Source organism: Entelurus aequoreus, linkage group LG25 (genome assembly GCF_033978785.1).
Source record: "Entelurus aequoreus isolate RoL-2023_Sb linkage group LG25, RoL_Eaeq_v1.1, whole genome shotgun sequence".
Taxonomy (NCBI): Eukaryota; Metazoa; Chordata; class Actinopteri; order Syngnathiformes; family Syngnathidae; genus Entelurus; species Entelurus aequoreus.
The window spans coordinates 19,594,133-19,615,197 of NC_084755.1; the positions used below are offsets into that span (position 1 = coordinate 19,594,133).

The 21,065-nt window shown below is 39.4% G+C and overlaps 2 protein-coding genes and 1 pseudogene across 3 annotated transcripts in view; 2 read left to right on the plus strand and 1 right to left on the minus strand.

Moving 5' to 3' along the window:
* Positions 1–44: 44 nt before the first annotated feature.
* Positions 45–19,326, minus strand: hmox2b (heme oxygenase 2b). 2 transcript variants are annotated; one of them, XM_062036690.1, is made up of 7 exons: positions 19,092–19,326; positions 18,575–18,669; positions 10,505–10,594; positions 10,304–10,421; positions 7,581–8,072; positions 7,391–7,514; positions 45–4,907 (listed from the first exon to the last, which is right to left on the minus strand). In XM_062036690.1, the coding sequence occupies exons 3-7, from the start codon at positions 10,573–10,575 to the stop codon at positions 4,780–4,782; spliced, it is 933 nt and encodes a 310-aa protein (XP_061892674.1). In that variant the 5' UTR covers positions 10,576–10,594; positions 18,575–18,669; positions 19,092–19,326; the 3' UTR covers positions 45–4,779. The 2 variants fall into 2 exon arrangements, with proteins under 2 accessions (XP_061892674.1, XP_061892675.1); XM_062036691.1 differs by lacking the exon at positions 19,092–19,326 and adding an exon at positions 18,743–18,899.
* LOC133642479 (uncharacterized) overlaps positions 19,173–21,065 on the plus strand; it is a 35,557-nt gene continuing 33,664 nt past the window's right edge. The window contains exon 1 of the mRNA XM_062036687.1: positions 19,173–19,280. The gene's annotated coding sequence lies outside the window, so the exon portion shown is untranslated. The remainder of the gene's footprint in view (positions 19,281–21,065) is intronic.
* Positions 20,038–20,702, plus strand: LOC133642991 (transcriptional activator protein Pur-alpha-like; annotated as a pseudogene).

Below are 21,065 nucleotides of genomic sequence, written 5' to 3' on the forward strand. Positions count from 1 at the left end.
ACCAAACTGAAGCTTAAAAAAAAGGCTGAGACATAAAAGTCACATAAGGATACTGTTTATTTCCTCTTACATTCTCAAACAATGCAGCATCAACTGTCAAGTCCTGGACTAAAATAATAACACTAGTTCATGCAAAACAGAGACTACAAAGCATTTTATGTATAGTTTAGCCGTTTGAAATACTAAAGTACAGTATACATATGCAAATGTCCCTACAATATTCAAAAAAAGGAAATAAAACTGAGCTTGTTGTGTAGTCATACGTCCAGTGTCATGCTGAACATGTTTTTTTTGGCCTATCACATGACTCTCCTGAGAAAAATAATACATCGTCGCTTCTTAAATGATAACATGTTACATGGGGGAGAAAGCAGAAGCAAAATGTCATTCTCAAACTGTGCAACCACTCTGCATATAGACAGCAACATTAAACCAGCATATATAGTAATCAAATCTGAATAAAGGAAACAATGAATATTAGAGTATCCATTTGGTACCAAACCTGAGGCAGTTCCGACTAATACTTAAACAGGCCGTCTTCATTTAAACGTGTTCAGTCGATATTGTAACATTATTAAAATAACAATAAACCAGTGACAATCTCCTGTGTCAAACGCTTCACTCTAATATAGGCTCCTGTGGCAGCTAAAACCCATCTATCTTTCAAAGTGGAGCCGAGCGGTGCAATTAAGAACGTCTCTTTGCATACTTGTGACAAAACACGGAGCAGCAAGGATTCAAATAGCTGCTACGAGCATCAATGTTTATCGGACACAAAGCATAAACGTAGTGTATTTCCTCAAATAATGGCCTCTGCTCTTATAAACAGTGTGCTTAGAGAATAAATAACACACACCTCCAATGATAGTGGCACCTGGAAAGCTGATATTTATACCAGAGTTGCTTGTACCAAAGACTATAAAATTGGGACCCATTACCTCCCTGCTTGGCACTCAGCATCAAGGGTTGGAATTGGGGGTTAAATCACCAAAAATGATTCCCGGGCGCGGCACCGCTGCTGCTCACTGCTCCCCTCACCTCCCAGGGGGTGGAACGAGGGGATGGGTTAAATGCAGAGGCTAGTGTGTGTGTGACAATCATTAAGAAAATGAAATGAAATGAAAAATGAAGACCAACTTGGTACATTTTTGGCATTTGTTTTAAAGACAAAAGATTGAGAGCATGTTAACGTTAGCTTAATACTATTTTATTCTTAGAATGCTACCAAAAAAGCAGTGGCATACTTACATCTCACCTAATAAGGAAATCCATGATTTTTAAACATAAATTGGCTAATATGGTCAAATAAAATGTTAGTAAGCTCATATTTAGATGCTAACATAAGAACAGTTGTACTTGCAAGATGGCACCAAGTAATGAAATGCACGATTTGTAGGTTTTAAAGTACAAAATTAGCCAAAATAAAACATTAGCATCTATAAATCACCAAAATGGTTCCCGAGCGCGGCCATCGCTGCTGCTCACTGCTCCGCTCACCTCCCAGGGGGTGAAACAAGGGGATGGGTCAAATGCAGAGGATCATTTCACCACACTTCGTGTGTGTGTGACTATTGTTGGGACTTTAACTTCACAAGTTAGCATACTTGCAGGATGGCGGCAAGTATTAAAAGCCATGATTTCGGGGAAATTAACGTATACAATTTGCATGTCTATCGTAACGTTCTAAAGTTTGCACGCTAACAGAAAAACAGTTGGTATACAGTGGAACCTTGATTTACCCTCTGCGAACCTTTTAGGTTGAGTTAAATGTGCTCCTGTATGCGAACCGTGTCTTGTTGTACGAACGCCTCATTCCTTTTCTCTCCACTGGAAGCCTTAAGGCGCTGCTATTTTGTGGATGTCACTTCCTGTGCAGTACAGGACACACATGCCTCTTGTCACAAGTTTTGACATCCCACTGGGTTGTGAGTTTTTCCTTGCCCTTATGTGGGCTCTGAACTGAGGATGTCATTGTGGCTTGTGCAGCCCTTTGAGACACTTGTGATTTAGGGCTATATAAATAAACATTGTTTGATTGATGGCTCTGCAGTTTTAAAAAGGCGGAGCGAACCACGTCACATCCTATTTACTCTTCACCAAGTTTAGCCTTTTTTTGTTACTCAGTATGGGTTACAAAAAGCCAACAAACCAGCCTGGAAAGAAGGTGGGATTTGCTGTGGACTTAAAACGGAGTACCGTATTTTTCGGACTATAAATCGCAGTTTTTTTCATAGTTTGGCCGGGGGTGCGACTTATACTTAGGAGCGACTTATGTGTGAAATTATTAACTCATTACTGTAAAATATCAAATATTATTTAGCTCATTCACGTAAGAGACTAGACGTATAAGATTTAATCGGATTTAGCGATTAGGAGTGACAGATTGTTTGGTAAACGTATAGCATGTTCTATATGTTATAGTTATTTGAATGACTCTTACCATAATATGTTACGTTAACATACCAGGCACATTCTCAGGTGGTTATTTATGCCTCATATAACGTACACTTATTCAGCCTGTTGTTCACTATTCTTGATTTATTTTAAATTGCCTTTCAAATGTCTATTCTTGGTGTTGGGTTTTATCAAATAAATTTCCCCCAAAAATGCGGCTTATACTCCAGTGCGACTTATATGTTTTTTTTCCTTCTTTATTGTGCATTTTCGGCCGGTGTGACTTATATTCCGGAGCGACTTATACTCCGAAAAATACGGTATTTGCGATGAGTGGCGCACGCATTGCTGATCTGGCTCACAAATATGAAAGAAACACATCCACAAATGCATAATAAGGACGTTTATATGATTGATGACTTTGCCAAAGGGGAAAAATGTTTGCAAGGATGGAGAGAGAGTGTGAAACCAGGTCGAAAAATTGTTGCTCATCTGGATAGATGAAAAGTAGCAAGCATTTATGAGGCTATCATTTAAAAGCTCTGTATTGTCACAAGTACAAGGAAATGCAGTGTCTGCATTTGACCCATCCTCTCCAGGAGTAGTGGGCAGCCATTATGTAGAGCCCGGGGACCGCGTCTGGTTCGTCGTGGTTCGGGTTCTTGGTCGGTGAAGCTTCCCTGTGTGAGCAACCCAGAGGACTTGCTCGCCCTCAAGGCTGACGTGGAGGACTTTATCAAACACTTTTTGAGGATTTTATTGGTGAACGGGTCTTTGTACCGCAGCAAGTCTTTAGTTGTGATGAGACCGGACTTTTTTGGGGGAAAAAGATGCCAGAAAGGACATCAAATTACAGCGAAGGAGAAGGCACTACTGGGACACAAGCTGGTGCAGGATCGCCTCACGCTAGTTTGTTAGCCACTGCTCATTTATCACTACGAAACTTTAGTGCCACAAATATTTGGTGACGAGGTGAAAAATTATTTTCTTTTCTTTGTTTATTATTGCAGCAACATTGTTGCTAGTTTGTGCTAACGCTACCATTGATTGAGGGGAAGCCACCGCTTGTTTACACTCCCAAACTCACAAAGTGTTCAAAAAATAAAACAAATATTCGCCGACATAAGTTAAACATGGCATTTTTGGAGCGCCAAATACTTTTTTTTTTGTGCGTGCGCGTTGACAGTTGTTTAATAAAAATAATTATTTTATTTTGTAAGACTCCTTTCAAGGCACTCAAAGTTGCTGTCCATCTCATAAGCTGCCTGTTGTGTTCTTTGGATAACAAATAGATATGGGCTCTTACCCCCTTATGTTGGTTTGAAGTATATACAATATATAAATACATTAGAGTCTATAGAGTGTGCAGTTTTTTTACTAAAAAAATATATTTTTGGAAAGGCTAGAATCAATGACACGTTTACATTGTTTCTTATGGGGAATTTGCTTCTCTTGTCGGTTTATGAACTGTGTTGAAGAACCAATTAAGTTTATAAATCGAGGTTCCACTGTACAAAGCAGAGGTTTTGCAGCAGGCGCATAATTAGCTTTAAAATAAATAATATTTTATGTTGTCTGTGTTGGCCCTGCGATGAGGTGGCGACTTGTCCAGAGTGTACCCCGCCTACCGCCCGAATGCAGCTGAGATAGGCTCCAGCACCCCCAAAAGGGACAAGCGGTAGAAAATGGATGGATGGATATTTAATGTATTACTGTACATAGTAATCACAAATACATATTGTAATTTAGAGTTACTTTCCTTTTTCAAATCCGTGGGAATATGTGATACAAAAATGTTGCTTTTACAAATAAAAACCTTTACAATACATACCTTGTACTCTCTGCATTATGCCGCATTACAAACCTCCAAGGCTACTAAATGAGGAAATACAGCTATGTTATGTTTTTTTTAGCAGTTACATTCCAGCTATGTGTCACAATGCATTAGAACAAAACTTTTATAGCCCAAGTTGGAATCATAAAGGGAGCTGCGAACCTTTTAGCAGCTAATAAATTGACTTTTACTGTGTTAAAGTAAAACAATACAGTATTTTAAGACTTTTAATATGAGAAATAAACCGTTGTTATATCACTTTTTTACTAGTTCTTTCCTGAGTCAAATGGAGACCCTGTGCAACACACTTGTGAAGAAACCTCATCTATAACATATGCATAGTTTGTACAAATGGCGGATTATGGTTGAGATGGTGCAAAGGAGGTAGAAAAAATTAAAAGTATGGATGGGGTCAATATGGTCCTGAAGTGAAAGATCCAGATATTTTTACTATAACAACACAACTTTAAACCCCCTCAAATGTTTGCATGAAATGGTCTCGAGTCTGGAGATCGTTCTTACTGTGCCCATCCTTCAGCGTGTTCTTCCTCTTACATCAGATACCAAGCCGCCAGTCCAGCTAAAGCTGCAAACCACGTCGCGATCAGAACTTGACCGGTCGGATGCCGCATTACAGCCATGGCCAGCTGGCACACGTACGTTGTTCCACCCGTCGCCGCTAAAATAAGACAAGAACAAAATATTTTATTTCGGCAGATTGTTATTAACAGGGTTTTGTAGCTCAGGTCAAAATCGTACATTAACATTCTACAAAGGCCTGATTTTTGTTAATATTTCTGCATTATTCACTAAGAAAAAACATGCCTTTTTTCAAAATGTAAACCAAAATTTAAAGTATCTGATCCCTACACAAAGTTCAATAGCTATCAATAAACATGCACAGTATGAAACACACTTCCTTTAAAATATGAGGTATGTCTGCTTTAAAATAAGAATATTATAAAACATTTTAACACTATAAATAAGAAAATAATAAGGGCCTGATTTACCAAAGTTTTAAATGTACTAAAACATGTGCAAACTTGATAGCACACGCAAAGCTGATCTACTAAACGTGTGCAAAATGGTTTAATCTGGAAACCTAGAATATTTAATAGGGACTTTATTTTAATGTATTTTCCTACTTTTTAAAAAAAAATGTATTGTACAGTTAAGGAGGGGTCTCAAACTTTTGGGTCGCAGGCCCATATTTTGTGGCCTTCTTCTTACCTTTCTACTTAAGTGTAATTGCAGCCCGCGCATCCTCGGCGGAACACCAAGGACAATAGTCACAATAACAGTGCAAACACTAAAATGACAGAACAACAAACCTACAATGGGCAACACAAAGAGCAACTTCCTATAAGCAAGGTCAAGTGTCTCTGATCAACTCCTTAGAAACTGTCAAACTATAGATGTTTTACATTTATAATGACGGAAGGCCTACCATAGGTCAAGGTCACTATAGCTACTGGTAGAGGTAGGGCTGGGCGATATGGACGAAAAAGTATATCTCGATATATTTTCCGGTGGAAGTATACATATAAACATATTTATTTTTGAGCAAGATTCACTGAAATTGAAGTGAATGACAACTGTACTGTAAACAGTCAGTGGCACTTTTTTTTTACCCAGTTAGTCAAGATGGGTATTAACAGCACAGAAAATAAACTGTTTATAACATAAACAGAAAATCTTTCTACGTAAAATAAATAACACAGCTGTGCAATTAAAAGAAAATGTATCAAACTCAGATAAATAAATTTGCAGGCAGGCACTATTTAATTCCCAGTCGACGATGTAATGGACTGTCACACATGTACAGTTTTGATTTGGGCTTACATGGTAAACAACTCTAATGACTGTTTTATCCAGACGCATACATTCGTCCAAATGTGGCCAAGTAGACGCATTGTTGCTTTTCTGGACGTCGTCTACATCGCTTAAAGAAAAATCTAAGGAAAATAATCCCTCTGCCATCTTCCACTAGTTTTTTTTAATATATAAATCGCCCACTTGATAATTCCTTCTTCTCTTCTACGACTCTCTTGTCGTCATTTAGCATGTCTGTTCTGATTTCCCTTTCTGGTTAGATGACCCACCCTAAGCTGCCTCTTATTGGCCTGTTCCTAATGTTTTGCTCTAATCTCAACCAATCGTGACTCATCATAGTAAACAACCAACCAATCATGGAAGTTCTTATACGTGCAAGCACGTCCTGGAAGGAGAAAGGGGAGGGGTTTAGTAGGCCAGGGAGTGTTGCAAGGAACACAACAAATAAGCAGTGTTTGGTCATTTTAACGTGGAATAAATTATATCGATATTACGATATTTTCTTAATTCATATCTTGTTAAACATATATCGATATACACTACCGTTCAAAAGTTTGGGGTCACCCAAACAATTTTGTGTAATAGCCTTCATTTCTAAGAACAAGAATAGACTGTCGAGTTTCAGATGAAAGTTCTCTTTTTCTGGCCATTTTGAGCGTTTAATTGACCCCACAAATGTGATGCTCCAGAAACTCAATCTGCTCAAAGGAAGGTCAGTTTTGTAGCTTCTGTAACGAGCTAAACTGTTTTCAGATGTGTGAACATGATTGCACAAGGGTTTTCTAATCATCAATTAGCCTTCTGAGCCAATGAGCAAACACATTGTACCATTAGAACACTGGAGTGATAGTTTCTGGAAATGGGCCTCATACACCTATGTAGATATTGCACCAAAAACCAGACATTTGCAGCTAGAATAGTCATTTACCACATTAGCAATGTATAGTGTATTTCTTTAAAGTTAAGACTAGTTTAAAGTTATCTTCATTGAAAAGTACAGTGCTTTTCCTTAAAAAATAAGGACATTTCAATGTGACCCCAAACTTTTGAACGGTAGTGTATCTTACAAACTCGATGTATCGCCCAGCCCTAGGTAGAAGTACAACAAATTTGTTCATATGGTTAAAATGTGATTCTAAAATGAAAACAGTGTGGCCCCGCCTCACCCAGACCTCTTGCAGCCCACAGTTAAATTGAGTCTGAGACCCCTGGTTCAGAGGATTTTTATAAATTCTTAGAGTCTTGAAATAACTGGTAGTTAAAAAATTACACGTTTACGTTCTATTTCCACTTGAACCTTCTTTAGGGTTGATAAAAACAAAAGCGTACCCGTTTTAGCAGAATAGTAGGGACACTTGCTGACGTCGCCTCCCATGGCTCCATGAACGGGCATGCCGGCGTCTGAAACCTCCTCCTGGAAGGTTTCACCAATTTTTTCCAGCTCCTCAAAAACCTGCCATGGTCACAAATATGTGTGATAATTTGATGACTACATCGTCCATGTTTAGGCCATCTTTACCTCCATGTTGAACTGGAAGGCCTTGACCGCCTCCTCAACCAGCATCTTCTTTGTCACGACGTCCAGCTCCAGCTCGTTCATGCGACTACGGTACAGCTGCTTGAAAGCTTTAGCGCTATCGATGGCGTCAAACTGGTAGAATTCCAAACCCTCTCCCGTCGGGGGGAGCTTCAAGGCCCTCTGCGCCACCTTCTTCAACACCTGGCCTCCGGACAGGTCGCCCATGTAGCGGGTGTAAGCGTGGGCCACCAGCAGCACAGGGTCTTCATGGCCGACTTGGTGGATACGATCCACGTAGTGTTGGGTGGCCTGGGAACAGCTGATGAGACTCTGCCATTCTGGGCCATAAAAGTACTCAAGATCACGGGCCAGGGCCTCGTGGCGGTGCAGCTCGGATGGGAAATAAAGAGGGGCAAAATGAGGGTGGTCCTTGTTCCTTTCTATTTCCTCCTCCATAGCTGTATAGGTGTAGTAAAGAGCTACTGCTCCAAGCTGCAGGATCAGAAAGGAACATGTTTTGAACATTTTTCCCACCATTATTTTTTATCTTTTACAACCACTGGAAAAAAGCATGGAATCACCAGTCTTGCAGGATGTTTATTCGGTTTAATTTTTGTAAAAAAACAAACAAAATTATACTCATTCCAAACGGCATATTTATGACTTCAAGAAAAACAAAAAAAAAGTCAAGAATATAAATTGTGGTAGTCCGTAACAGTTACACTGAGTGAAACAATTATGCCATCACTCAATATTGAATCAGGAAAAATACAACTCAAAACACTACAACACAGTATTTTGTTATACTTACTGATATACTGAAGGTCTTGAGTGTATGTGGAATTAAATTATGGAATGAATTAAGCAAAGAAATCAAACAATGTACTAATATGATCCAATTCAAGAAACTCTTCAAATGTTAAGTGTTTACAAAGTACAAAGAAGAAGAACCATGATAAACATTCTGAATTTATTCCATCCATCCATTCATTTTCTAGATAATCGTATTTATCTCACCATATGAAATATAACTTACTTCACTAATTATTTATGTTTAATGTTATTACTTATGGAGTATATTGTGAATAAATTGAGAACAGGAAGTGAACGAAAGCGTTAGCAACTTCTATGTAAAGGAAAAGGGGTAGGATTAAAAAAGCTCTGTTGTTCCTACTCCTTTTCGAACATGTTCAATAGAGAAACTGGAAATTGTGATGTATCATGTTCGAAATAAAGTCAAACTTAAATGATGGCTTTTATGACCGCTTGCAGTCTGAGGCATGGTCTTAACAAGTACTCTTTATCAATCTTTCTCCAACTTTCTGATTGTTATTGTCAGATCAGCTGTGCAGGTTGGAGTCTTGACATTGACCTATTTTTTCAATTTCCACCACATATTTTCAATTGGATTGCGATCCAGGCTTTTTTGCAGGCCATGACATTGACTTTATGTATCTTTCTTCTAGAAAGGATATTTTTATTTCATTAGTTTTTGCCCTATGACAAGATGCATTATCATCTTGAAAAAATATGCCATCATCCCCAAACCTACTTTCGATTGATGGAATAATAAAAGTGTCCAAAATATCAATGTAAACTTGTGCATTTATTGAAGATGTAATGACAGCCATCTCCCCTTTGCCATTACCTGCCATGAAGCCCCCATATGTATACAGAGTACGGGTAATTTTTGGTACCGGTTCCTAATTTGGTTGGTCCAATAGGACCGTTAAAATTCTGGACTAATCATATGGCTACCAGTACTTCTCTTGTCCAGCTGACTGTCATAATTACAACACACGCGCGCTGCAAAGCATAAAAAATGACATGGAACAGCCAACCGGAGTGGACCTTTTACTGCCCCACGTCCGGTTAGAAGGTACGCGGAAGTAAACAGAATCAGATTATGTGTCATTGGAATCACAGGCGGATTCAATGTTGGCTAAAAACAGAAATCTGTCGCACAAATTGGCATAATGTAACTGAGATGCTGTCATTGAGAGGGAAAAGGGAAATCATGTTTATGCTGGCCTGAAAACATATTTGTTTTTTAGTCCAAATGCTTAAAACTGCCAGGTTAAAAACAATGTATAAAAAAACTGATATTAATCGCGATCTGATTATTCTTTTTGTTGTTCTTGCCATAATCGTCCAGCCCTAGGATCCAATAATCAGCTTGAAATAATCACAAATAAAGAAGCAATAAACATTTATTTTTAAATTGAAGCAAATAAAAATGCATTTTTTTCACATCTTTATTGACACCAAACTACTCAGTGTTTTTCAAGTCTGTTTGTTGGCATCGGAAATTGCAACATTGGTGGAGCCATGGTACATGTTAATCCACCTGGTGCAACAGCTCTACGTGGTGTGAACACTCATTTCTAACTACAGACTAATAACAGATTTATTTTGATGCAGGTGTAAAGGAAAGTTTACGGTGCGATTCCTTAATTCTCTTCAAAATTGAGTGATTTCCCAATCATTTTACTCTGCTTGAAAAATTAAACTGTTCTGACTACCACAATTATTTGTTTACATTTTGTTGAGTGTTTCTTATAGCCAAAAAGTTGCCATTTGAAAAAACTATAGTTTTGTGTCATGTCTGTTATCGGCTTGTTTCTACAAAATGGAAAAACTGAATGAACGTTCTCCAAGTCTGGTGATTCCCTTTTTTCACAAAGGGGTACAATGTAAATGTTCTCAATTTTATTAAGACTTACCTTGAAGAGCTCTTTACGGATACGTCCCTTGAGGAAATCTTTCACAAATTGTGTGTTTTCTGCTTTTTCATGAACATCTTTTGTCCCGGCTGCCAACATTTCAGAAAAATCATCTGGCCTGCGTAGAGAAATAGTGGTTTGACTGCATTCTTAGCAAACAAAGAAACACTACGCTGCTGAGTTTCATGGGAATAATCGTACCTGAGGGCGTCTTCCTTTCCGTCATACAAAGGCCCTGTTCCGTTGGGCAGGGTATCTGCTGTTGTGGCCATTTTCGTGGCTGCTAAATATCTGGGGAAAAATGTCCTTAATTATCCTCACACCGCTACCTTGACATGTTAAAACACTAACATTAGTCCCAAACAGATCATTATTACACGTATATCATACTGTATAATCGCACCACTAATGAGCCAAAGAAAAATCTGTATTACCGGGTCAAAATACATCAGCATTAAGAACGGTGGCTGTAGTCAACCTCCTTATGTAGTTTTTAACTCCACACAATGGCAGCAACTACATAGGAACTGTCATGAGTGGTAAGCATCCAGCAGCTTTATTTACCTCTGCATTTGCTATAAAATTTTAGTTTTGTTGCCGAGTGCAGCTGGGATAAGCTCCAGCGACCCCGGGAGGGACAAGTAGTAGAAAAAGGATGGTGCAAAACCCAGGAATGTCACACTAACACGTACTGCTTACAATGAATTTATCAGTGGTATCGATTAGAGATGTGCCAATCAATCGGCCACCAATCAGTATCGGACTATTTTTGTGGGAAAAGTACACCGCTGCCTTTCAAAGCCAATCAAAAACACCTCAATTTAAACACCAAGAAATGAATGCTTAGTAAACTTTAAGTGTAGATTGAAGCGCAAAGAGTAAACAGCTATTAACATTAAATCAACAAGTAGATTAATAAGAGTCTGTTGGTGTGTCAGCATTGTCAGTCAGTGCGTAAGAGGAGGGCGGATCGATCCATAAATTGGTAATGTCGTTACCAATGGTAGTATCAGTGTATGAACAGTACTACGGTGACTCGATCAATATTTCTATTTTCTCAAAATATTTGTGTTGCTTTTTTTAATGTTTACAAATGTATGGAATAATTCCCTGGACATATGAAGACTTTTAAAGCAAAAAGCAAAGGATTTAAATAGGTAGTCATATACTTATTGTGTGCTATTCACTTTGTTTTGACCATCCATCCATTTTCTACCGTTTGTCCCTTTTGGGCTGCACTCGGGCGGAAGGCAGCTGGACAAGACACCACCTCATTACCCACCTCGCCTCATTAACACTCGCATTTACAAACAATTGTATTTAATAAAAGGGAATCAGGAACTGGTTAAAATGTTGTGTTGACATTAATAAACTGTCAATAGCACTCACCATTAATGAATTGAAAAATGCACAAGCAATGCATGTGACTGGTATCTGTATTGATATCAGCCGATCTCACTCATTGATTATTAGTATCGAAATCGGCAGCATAAAACCCTGATCGGAACATCCTTATGCTGGCTGAGCAGTTTGCGTCTTGCCGCAATGATTACAGCTTTGGTTATGTGGCTACTATGTTGTACAATAGGTGTGTTGATAAACACCATTTGGACAAAGTCAGGTGCGTTTTACTTTCCATTTTCTCATTCAACGAAATCATCGGTTTACATCGAATCTTAGTGATGACAGATGTATGGAACAGCCAAGCACACAGATATGCAGGTTGATCGGTGGGTTTTTGTCATAAAAAGCCAAGTAAGTCTTTTTTGTATCGACTTGGAGAAGACTTTAACCTAGCAATCTCTTTAATTAACTTTACAAAATATGTGTAAAATCCTGAATTTTAGTCACATCTTTGTCAATTTGAAATTGTCCCATTGTATTTTTCCGTTGACAGCTCCATACAACTTACTGTATTTAGAAGGCACATGAAAAAACATACAGATAACCCCAAAAAATATGCTCAGTCCATTCAAACTTTTACTTGTCAGTGTCAGTAATAGCAGTGGCATTCAAACGAGCCAGAAAGAGGCATATTTACATTTACCTTTGTATTACTTTTTAGGCATATTAACCAAAACAAGATAATTAAAATACTATACACATAGCTCTACAAAATGTAATGCAGTTGTACACCACTGCAAACTACAACCATCAAAACTGTGTGTTACTGTGTAAGTAGATGCAGAATAGAAGTGTTGTAATGGACTGGCCACATGTTTGTGTGGCCATGCATGTGACTGTTTGTGATGAGTAATCAGTTTAGTTAGGTCTGTATGAAATTGACACCAAGCCAGCCAACATTGTGCAACACTGTGGTGTTCAGGACAAAATAACAAAAGAGTGATTAGAGGTATTCACACTTTTTCTACAGAGGGATGCATACACAAAAAATAAAGGATGCAGAGTAGGGGTGTGAATATTCATTTTAACATCGATTTGATTCAATTCAGAAATTGTGGTTGCCGATACGATATTAGTTTATTTAAAATGATCCGATCCGAAACGATTCAGTAAGTTGAAATTAATTCAGTAACTTTTGAGCAAAAAAAAAATCACCCAGTCTGACTGTGAAGTAAATACTAGATACTAGGGGAAACTTCATATATTCCTGTTATTTCTCGTAAGGGAACTAGGTATGAGTGAATAATGGATACAAATAAGCAAGTAAACAACAATTAATGGCCAATGCATTCACATCGTATTTGAATAAAGTGCAACCAACACTTGAGATTGAATTAACAAGAGGAAACATTTTCTGTTCTCATTTTCCAACATTCGAGACATCCATCCATCGTCTACCGCTTGTCCTTTTCGGGGTCGCAGGGAGTGCTGGGGCCTATTCCACCTGCACTCGGGCGGAAGGCAGGGTACACCCTGGACAAGTCTCCATCCCATCGACTGAAGTGTTCTGTGGTCTGACGAGTCCACATTTGAAATTGTTTTTGTAAACTGTGGACCTTGTGTCCTCTGGACCAAAGAGGAAAAAAAGAACCATCCGGATTGTTTCAGGCGCAAAGTTCAAAAGCCAGCATCTTTGATGGTATGGGGGTGTACTAGTGCCCAAGGCATGGGTAACTTACACTTCACTCTGTGAAGGCACCATTAATGCTGAAAGGTACATACAGGTGTTGGAGCAACGTATGTTGCCATCCAAGCAACGTCTTTTTCATGGACGCTCCTGCTTATTTCAGCAAGACAATGCCAAGCCACATTCTGCACGTGTTACAACAGCATGGCTTCATAGTAAAAGAGTGCGGATACTAGACTGGCCTACCTGTAGTCCAGACCTGTCTCCCATTGAAAATGTGTGGCGTATTATGAAGCCTAAAATACGACAACGGAGACCCCGGACTGATGAACAACTTAAGCTGTACATCAAGCAAGAATGGGAAAGAATTCCACCTGAAAACCTTCAAAAATTGGTCTCCTCAGTTCCCACACGTTTACTGAGTGTTGTTAAAAGGAAACCATGTAACACAGTGGTAAAAATGCCCCTGTGCCAACTTTTTGCAATGTGTTGCTGCCATTAAATTATAAGTTAATGATTATTTGAAAAAAAAAAAAAAGAAGTAGTTTTTCAGTTCGAACATTAAATAGCTCGTCTTTGCAGTCTATTCAATTGAATATAAGTTGACAAGGATTTGCAAATCATTGTATTCTGTTTTTATTTACGATTTACACAACATGCCAACTTCACTGGTTTTGTGGTTTGTACTTGAAATTTAGAAATTTTAAATTCATCTATCGTACCCCACTAATGCAGAGCCCACTGAGATACCTGTTGTGCATTAAAAATACCAAAAAGGCAGTCCAATGTAGGTCAATGTATGCCAAGCTATATGTGTACAAAACATCCAAACAATAGCTTTGTTTTAACAGTATATTAGTCTATAATCTAATAACACTCAATAATAGTAATAATTAGGAATGTCCGATAATGGCTTTTTGCCCATATCCGATATTCCGATATTGTCCAACTCTTTAATTACCGATACCGATATCAACCGATACCGATATCAACCGATATATGCAGTCGTGGAATTAACACATTATTATGCCTAATTTGGACAACCATGTATGGTGAAGATAAGGTACTTTTTAAAAAAAATAATAAAATAAGATAACTAAATTAAAAACATTTTCTTGAATAAAAAAGAAAGTAAAACAATATAAAAACAGTTACATAGAAACTAGTAATTAATGAAAATGAGTAAAATTAACTGTTAAAGGTTAGTACTATTAGTGGACCAGCAGCACGCACAATCATGTCTGCTTACAGACTGTATCCCTTGCAGACTGTATTGATATATATTGATATATAATGTAGGAACCAGAATATTGATAACAGAAAGAAATGGGGGGAGGGAGGTTTTTTGGGTTGGTGCACTAATTGTAAGTGTATCTTGTGTTTTTTATGTTGATTTAATAAAAAAATTAAATTAAATTAAAAAAAACGATGCAGATAATAAAAAAACCCATACCGATAATTTCCGATATTACATTTTAACGCATTTATCGGCCGATAATATCGGCCTGCCGATATTATCGGACATCCCTAGTAATAATAATGTGTATTTTTTTACAATAAGCTTGATTTAGGACAGGGGTATCCAACGTACGGCCCGAGGGCCGGATCAGGCCCGCGAACAGGTTGTATCCATCCCCCGCGGGATGAGTTTGCTAGTATAAAAATTACCCTGACATTTTTGAATGAAAGAAACAGCTGTTCTAAATGTGTCCACTGGATGTCGCAATAGCAATTATTTGTATCTTTGTAGATGATGCTACATATGCAAAAAATAAACCACATGATGTTAGTACATCAGTCGAGCAAAATTATCAAACTACATAAATAACATGCGGACGCTGTATCGATCCGTTGTGGTGAAGAAGGAGCTGAGCCGGAAGGGAAAGCTCTCAATTTACCGGTCGATCTACGTTCCCATCCTCACCTATGGTCATGAGCTTTGGGTTATGACCGAAAGGACAAGATCACGGGTACAAGCGACAAATGAGTTTCCTCCGCCGGGTGGCGGGGCTCTCCCTTAGAGATAGGGTGAGAAACTCTGCCATCCGGGAGGAGCTGAAAGTAAAGCCGCTGCTCCTCCACATCGAGAGGAGCCAGATGAGGTGGTTCGAGCATCTGGTCAGGATGCCACCCTGGGGAGGTGTTTGGAGCATGGAGGCCAATGGTAAGACCCAGGACACGTTGGGAAGACTATGTCTCCCGGCTGGCCTGGGAACGCTTCTGGATCTCCCGGGAAGAGCTGGACGAAGTGGCTGGGGAGAGGAAAGTCTGGGCTTCCCTGCTTAGGCTGCTGCCCCCGTGACCCGGCCTCGGATAAGCGGAAGAAGATGGATGGATGGATGGATAAATGACATACTGTGCGATATAGAAAAATGACTATCGTGATATTCGAGTATACGTTCTCACGCAGTTGCTTTTAGTTGCGGGCATTACACTACAGGCTTTTTTCACTCTTTCTTGTCTCTCCTCCTTCTCACAGAGACTTAAAACAAGCGCACCTTCTTACATATGTCACGTGAGCAACGTCATACGCTCCTACAGAGCAGACAGGTAGCGTTGGTAACGTTTGCTGTGATGCGAGTGGTAATACGAGAGAGAGAAGTTGCAAATTTGGTAACAAATGGAGGAAGAATTAATTCCCAAGAAAAACAGCACAGGATCCATCGTCTGGCGGTGGTTTGGCTTCAAGCGGGAATATGTTGAACATTTATGCGGCAAAAGCGTTGCTACAAAAAGTAGCACCACTGCTAATGTAGCATCATTTGAAAAGTCACCCGCTAGAGAATGAAGAGTGCTTGAAACTGTGCATGTCAACATCTCTGTTCGGTGCCACACCAAAAAAATGCTGAAGCAACTATTTCCATTAAGGACATATACTATTTGATATGCAGCTCATTTTTTTGTGACACTTATTGAAATATCTTGTGACATCATGCACAAAAGTGCACCTTATTTGTTTTTTACTATTGTAGTGGCGTTCTGTACAAAAAGTGCACTTTAATTTAGTGTTGTTTTGATATGTCATCTTAGTGACATCGTGCACTCATAGCTTGTTTTAAAATAAATGATAAATGATAAATGGGTTATACTTGTATAGTGCTTTTCTACCTTCAAGGTACTCAAAGCGCTTTGACAGTATTTCCACATTCACCCATTCACACACACATTCACACACTGATGGCGGGAGCTGCCATGCAAGGCGCTAACCAGCAGCCATCAGGAGCAAGGGTGAAGTGTCTTGCCCAAGGACACAATGGACGTGACTAGGATGGTAGAAGGTGGGGATTGAACCCCAGTAACCAGCAACCCTCCGATTGCTGGCACGGCCACTCTACAAACTTCGACAATCTTGCACTTTCTGTTTTGAAATGACATGAATGTTTGTGCCACTGCTTAATAACTGTTTAATAAATACACTTTTGGTAGATTGACTTAGTTGTGGTTTCCCTCTCTGCATGAAAGTTTAAAATAAGCATATATTAATGCAGTATGAACAAGAATGTTTTAATGTAGACACAAAGAATCATCATACTGCTGTGATTATATGCATCAAGTGTTCATTCAAGGCTAAGGCAAAAATATCGAGATATATATCGTGTATCGTGACATGGCCTAAAAATATTGAGACATTAATAAAAGGCCATATCGCCCAGCCCTAATTTGATCTAATTTTTTTTATCGTGATAGATTGAAAATTAACACCAATGAGTTGGCTGATGAACATTATCACATAATTTATTCAGAAAATATAAATAATGACAAATTAAGTATATATACTATTGACTAGGGATGTCCGATAATGGCTTTTTGCCGATATTCCGATATTGTCAAACTCTTAATTACCGATACCAATATCAACCGATACCGATACCGCTGTATATACAGTCGTGGAATTAACACATTATTTTGCCTAATTTGGACAACCAAGTATGGTGAAGATAAGGTCCTTTTTAAAAATAATAATAAAATAAAACAAGATAAATAAATTAAAAACATTTTCTTGAATAAAAAAGAAAGTAAAACAATATAAAAACAGTTACACAGAAACTAGTAATTAATAAAAATGAGTCAAATTAACTGTTAAAGGTTAGTACTATTAGTGGACCAGCAGCACGCACAATCATGTGTGCTTACGGACTGTATCCCTTGCAGACTGTATTGATATATATTGATATATAATGTAGGAACCAGAATATTAATAACAGAAAGAAACAACTCTTTTGTGTGAATGAGTGTGAATGGGGGAGGGAGGTTTTTTTGGGTTGGTGCACTAATTGTAAGTGTATCTTGTATTTTTTATGTTGATTTAATAAATAAATTAAAAAAATAAAAACCGATACCGATAATAAAAAAAATGATACCAATAATTTCCCATATTACATTTTAAAGCATTAATCGGCCGATAATATCGGCAGGCCGAAATTATCGGACATCTCTATTAATTACCGATATCAACCGATACTGATATCAACCGATACCGCTATATATACAGTCGTGGAATTAACACATTATTATGCCTAATTTGGACAACCAGGTATAGTGAAGATAAGGTCCTTTTTTAAAACATTAATAAAATTAAATAAGATAAATAAATTAAAAACATTTTCTTGAATAAAAAAGAAAGTAAAGCAATATAAAAACAGTTACATAGAAACTAGTAATTAATGAAAATGAGTAAAATTAACTGTTAAAGGTTAGTACTATTAGTGGACCAGCAGCACGCACAATCATGTGTGCTTACGGACTGTATCCCTCGCAGACTGTATTGATATATATTGATATATAATGTAGGAACCAGAATATTAATAACAGAAAGAAACAACTCTTTTGTGTGAATGAGTGTGAATGGGGGAGGGAGGTTTTTTGGGTTGGTGCACTAATTGTAAGTGTATCTTGTGTTTTTTATGTTGATTTAATAAAATTAATAAAATACCGATACCAATAATTTAAAAAAACGCTACCGATAATTTCTGATATTACATTTTAAAGCATTTATCGGGCGATTATATCGGCAGGCCGATACTATCGGACATCTCTACTATTGACCGCAACAGGTAATTGTAAAAAAAAAAAAACAACATTATGATTTGTAGAATGTGCTTGTTCTATTTATAAACAATCTAAAGTTGTCTTTATTCTTAAGTTATTGTGCCGTGATCTGACCAGTCCGGCCTTTTCTCCATGTGGCCCCCAGATCTAAAATGAGTTAGACGCCCCTGATTTAGTAAATAAACACTTACCGCAGAGCCAGAGGAGATGTTATCAGGATAAAGGGGGGGCTTTATGGCCCCACTTGTTGTTGTTGGGAGTAAGATTGACCTGGTTTCTAGTGATTCTGTAAGGGTGAGAAAGCAGCACACGTTGAAAGCTGACACAGGCAGGCTGGTGTAACAATAACATACACACACCAGCATAACAAAGGCCTTCTTATGTTTCCAAGCCGCCAGATTTGACGTGACATTGCTGCCTTTAAGCGACTTTTGTTCGAAATGACAACTTAATCTATCCAAATGCGATCGTAAATCTGTTTGTCGGAGCCAACAACAACAACAAGGCGCGAAATGCTGCGTTGGCCTTTTGTCAACAACAGCTAACTTTCCTGGCTAGCACAAAACATGCTAATAGCTAGCAAGCGCCCACACAAACCTCAGCAAAAACGCGCTGGCACTAAACCCACTGAAGGCTTTTTATTTAGTTCGACAATAGTGACGACATTTAAAACGGTGCAATGTTTTCTTGACAAAGCCCTCTACTCACCTTCAAGTTCAACACACACCACTATGCGTCGCTCCGGTGTCAACTACCAAATCGCTCAGCGTCCACTGCGCATGTCAAGCTCCGCCCCCGACCCGGCTTTCGGTCTGCAAGAGCGGAAGTGCTGAAAAACTCAAACTTCTTGTGAGTTGACGTCATCAAAGTACTCCAGGCAACGACGCACTGGGAAAGGTAATTATGATAATAACATGCCAAACAGTATTAAACAGACCAGCAATGACGACAGCATGAGGTCTTAATATCCAAAGATAAGCATACAGTGTTGCTACCCGCTCATTTCTTAATAGGCGAGGGCAGACCTACGTCACTTCCGCCTACCAATCCCCTAGCAACCGGTCGCCATATTGAATTCGTTGAAAACAAACCAGCTCACAGCGAACACAGCATTGACAGAAAAAGCATTTAACGAGGTTTCACGGCATTTTAAACGGTTCTAAATGGCTATGATTATGTAAATAGTCTTTCCAGTGAGGCTAGGTTAAGATACGAGTTGATTAAATAGCAACATGAAAATTATAGGGTTTATTGGTTTTTAAAAACCCAACTGTTAAGTGCAAATTTAAACGAAACCGGTTTTCGAAAATAGCCTACACAGGCTATGGGTGAGGGCCGACATCCAGGCAACTGAGCTACATATGGGTTCTTCGAGCCATAGCAACCAGACTGGCGTTGAAAACAAACCGTTGCCATTACTCTTTAACCTGTCGACCTACGCTGGTTAAACCCGTCATTCTGCCTCCAAAATGCCGAAAAACTGTGTTGTTTTTGGTTGTGCTAACCACAACTGGAAACAGGGAAAACAAAGGTTGTATTTTGTTCTGCCAAAGCGGGATAAAAGCCCACAGAGACGAGACAAATGGCTCGCAGCTTTACACCGGGAAAACGAGGACGGTTCTCACTGGAGTACCCCAAAGTCGGCAGGCAGGCAGGCAGCATCATGGCGGACAGAGACAGTGGAAGTGAGCAAGGAGGAGCAGCCACGGGCCCAGGCTTCGGTTCCATGCACGCTATCGGGAGGGACGGGCTCGGCTTCCGGCCTCCAGCATGAGACGCAGGAGCTGGCGTCCAAGCGAGTTGACATCCAAAACAAACGCTTCTACTTGGACGTCAAGCAGAACGCCAAAGGCCGCTTCTTGAAGATAGCCGAAGTCGGGGCCGGTGGCAACAAGAGCCGCCTCACGCTGTCTATGTCGGTCAAGTTCCGCGACTACTTGGGGGACTTCATCGAACACTACGCCCAGTTGGGTCCCAGCAACCCGGGCATGGTGCAGGATGAGCCGCGGCGGGCCCTGAAAAGCGAGTTCCTAGTGCGGGAGAATCGGAAGTACTACATGGACCGGAAAGAGAACCAGCGGGGACGGTTCTTGAGGATCCGGCAGACCGTGAACAGGGGGCCCGGCTTGGGGTCAGACCATCGCGCTCCCGACAAAGGGACTTATCGAGTTCCGCGACGCTTTGGCCAAACTTATTGACGATTACGGCGTGGACGAGGAGCTCGCGGAGCTGCCGGAGGGCTCGTCGATGACTGTGGACAACAAGCGCTTCTTCGACGTGGGCTCCAACAAGTACGGCGTGTTCACACGGAGTTGTTGATAACTTCCGCGTCTCTTTCTTAGTATCGCGCAGGCTAAGCTAACTAGCAAGCTAAGCTAAGCCTGAGAAGCTTTAAAATTCACTGAGACGAGTCTGACGCAAATAATACATTTTGTTTTTTTCACACGATATGCGAATAAGTAAAACTGCGTAAATGAAGGATTTAACGCCGACTTCCAAGCCACAACGCTCGTTAAATGCTTTTTCTGTCAATGCTGTGTTCACTGTGAGCTGGTTTGTTTTCAACGAATTCCCGGTTGCTAGGGGATTGGTAGGCGGAAGTGACGTAGGTCCGCCCTCACCCATAGACTATATAGTATATACCGCATGTTATTTTAGTACAACAACAACTTCAGCTGTCGA

Bases quoted from the DNA above. Each gene is read 5' to 3' on its own strand.
- hmox2b (XM_062036690.1), bottom strand. From the start codon at position 10,575: ATGGCCACAACAGCAGATACCCTGCCCAACGGAACAGGGCCTTTGTAT. The intron at 8,073-10,303 runs GTAAGTCTTAAT...CTGATCCTGCAG, and splicing joins TCCGTAAAGAGCTCTTCAAG to CTTGGAGCAGTAGCTCTTTA. The intron at 7,515-7,580 runs GTAAAGATGGCC...TGACCATGGCAG, and splicing joins CCTTCCAGTTCAACATGGAG to GTTTTTGAGGAGCTGGAAAA.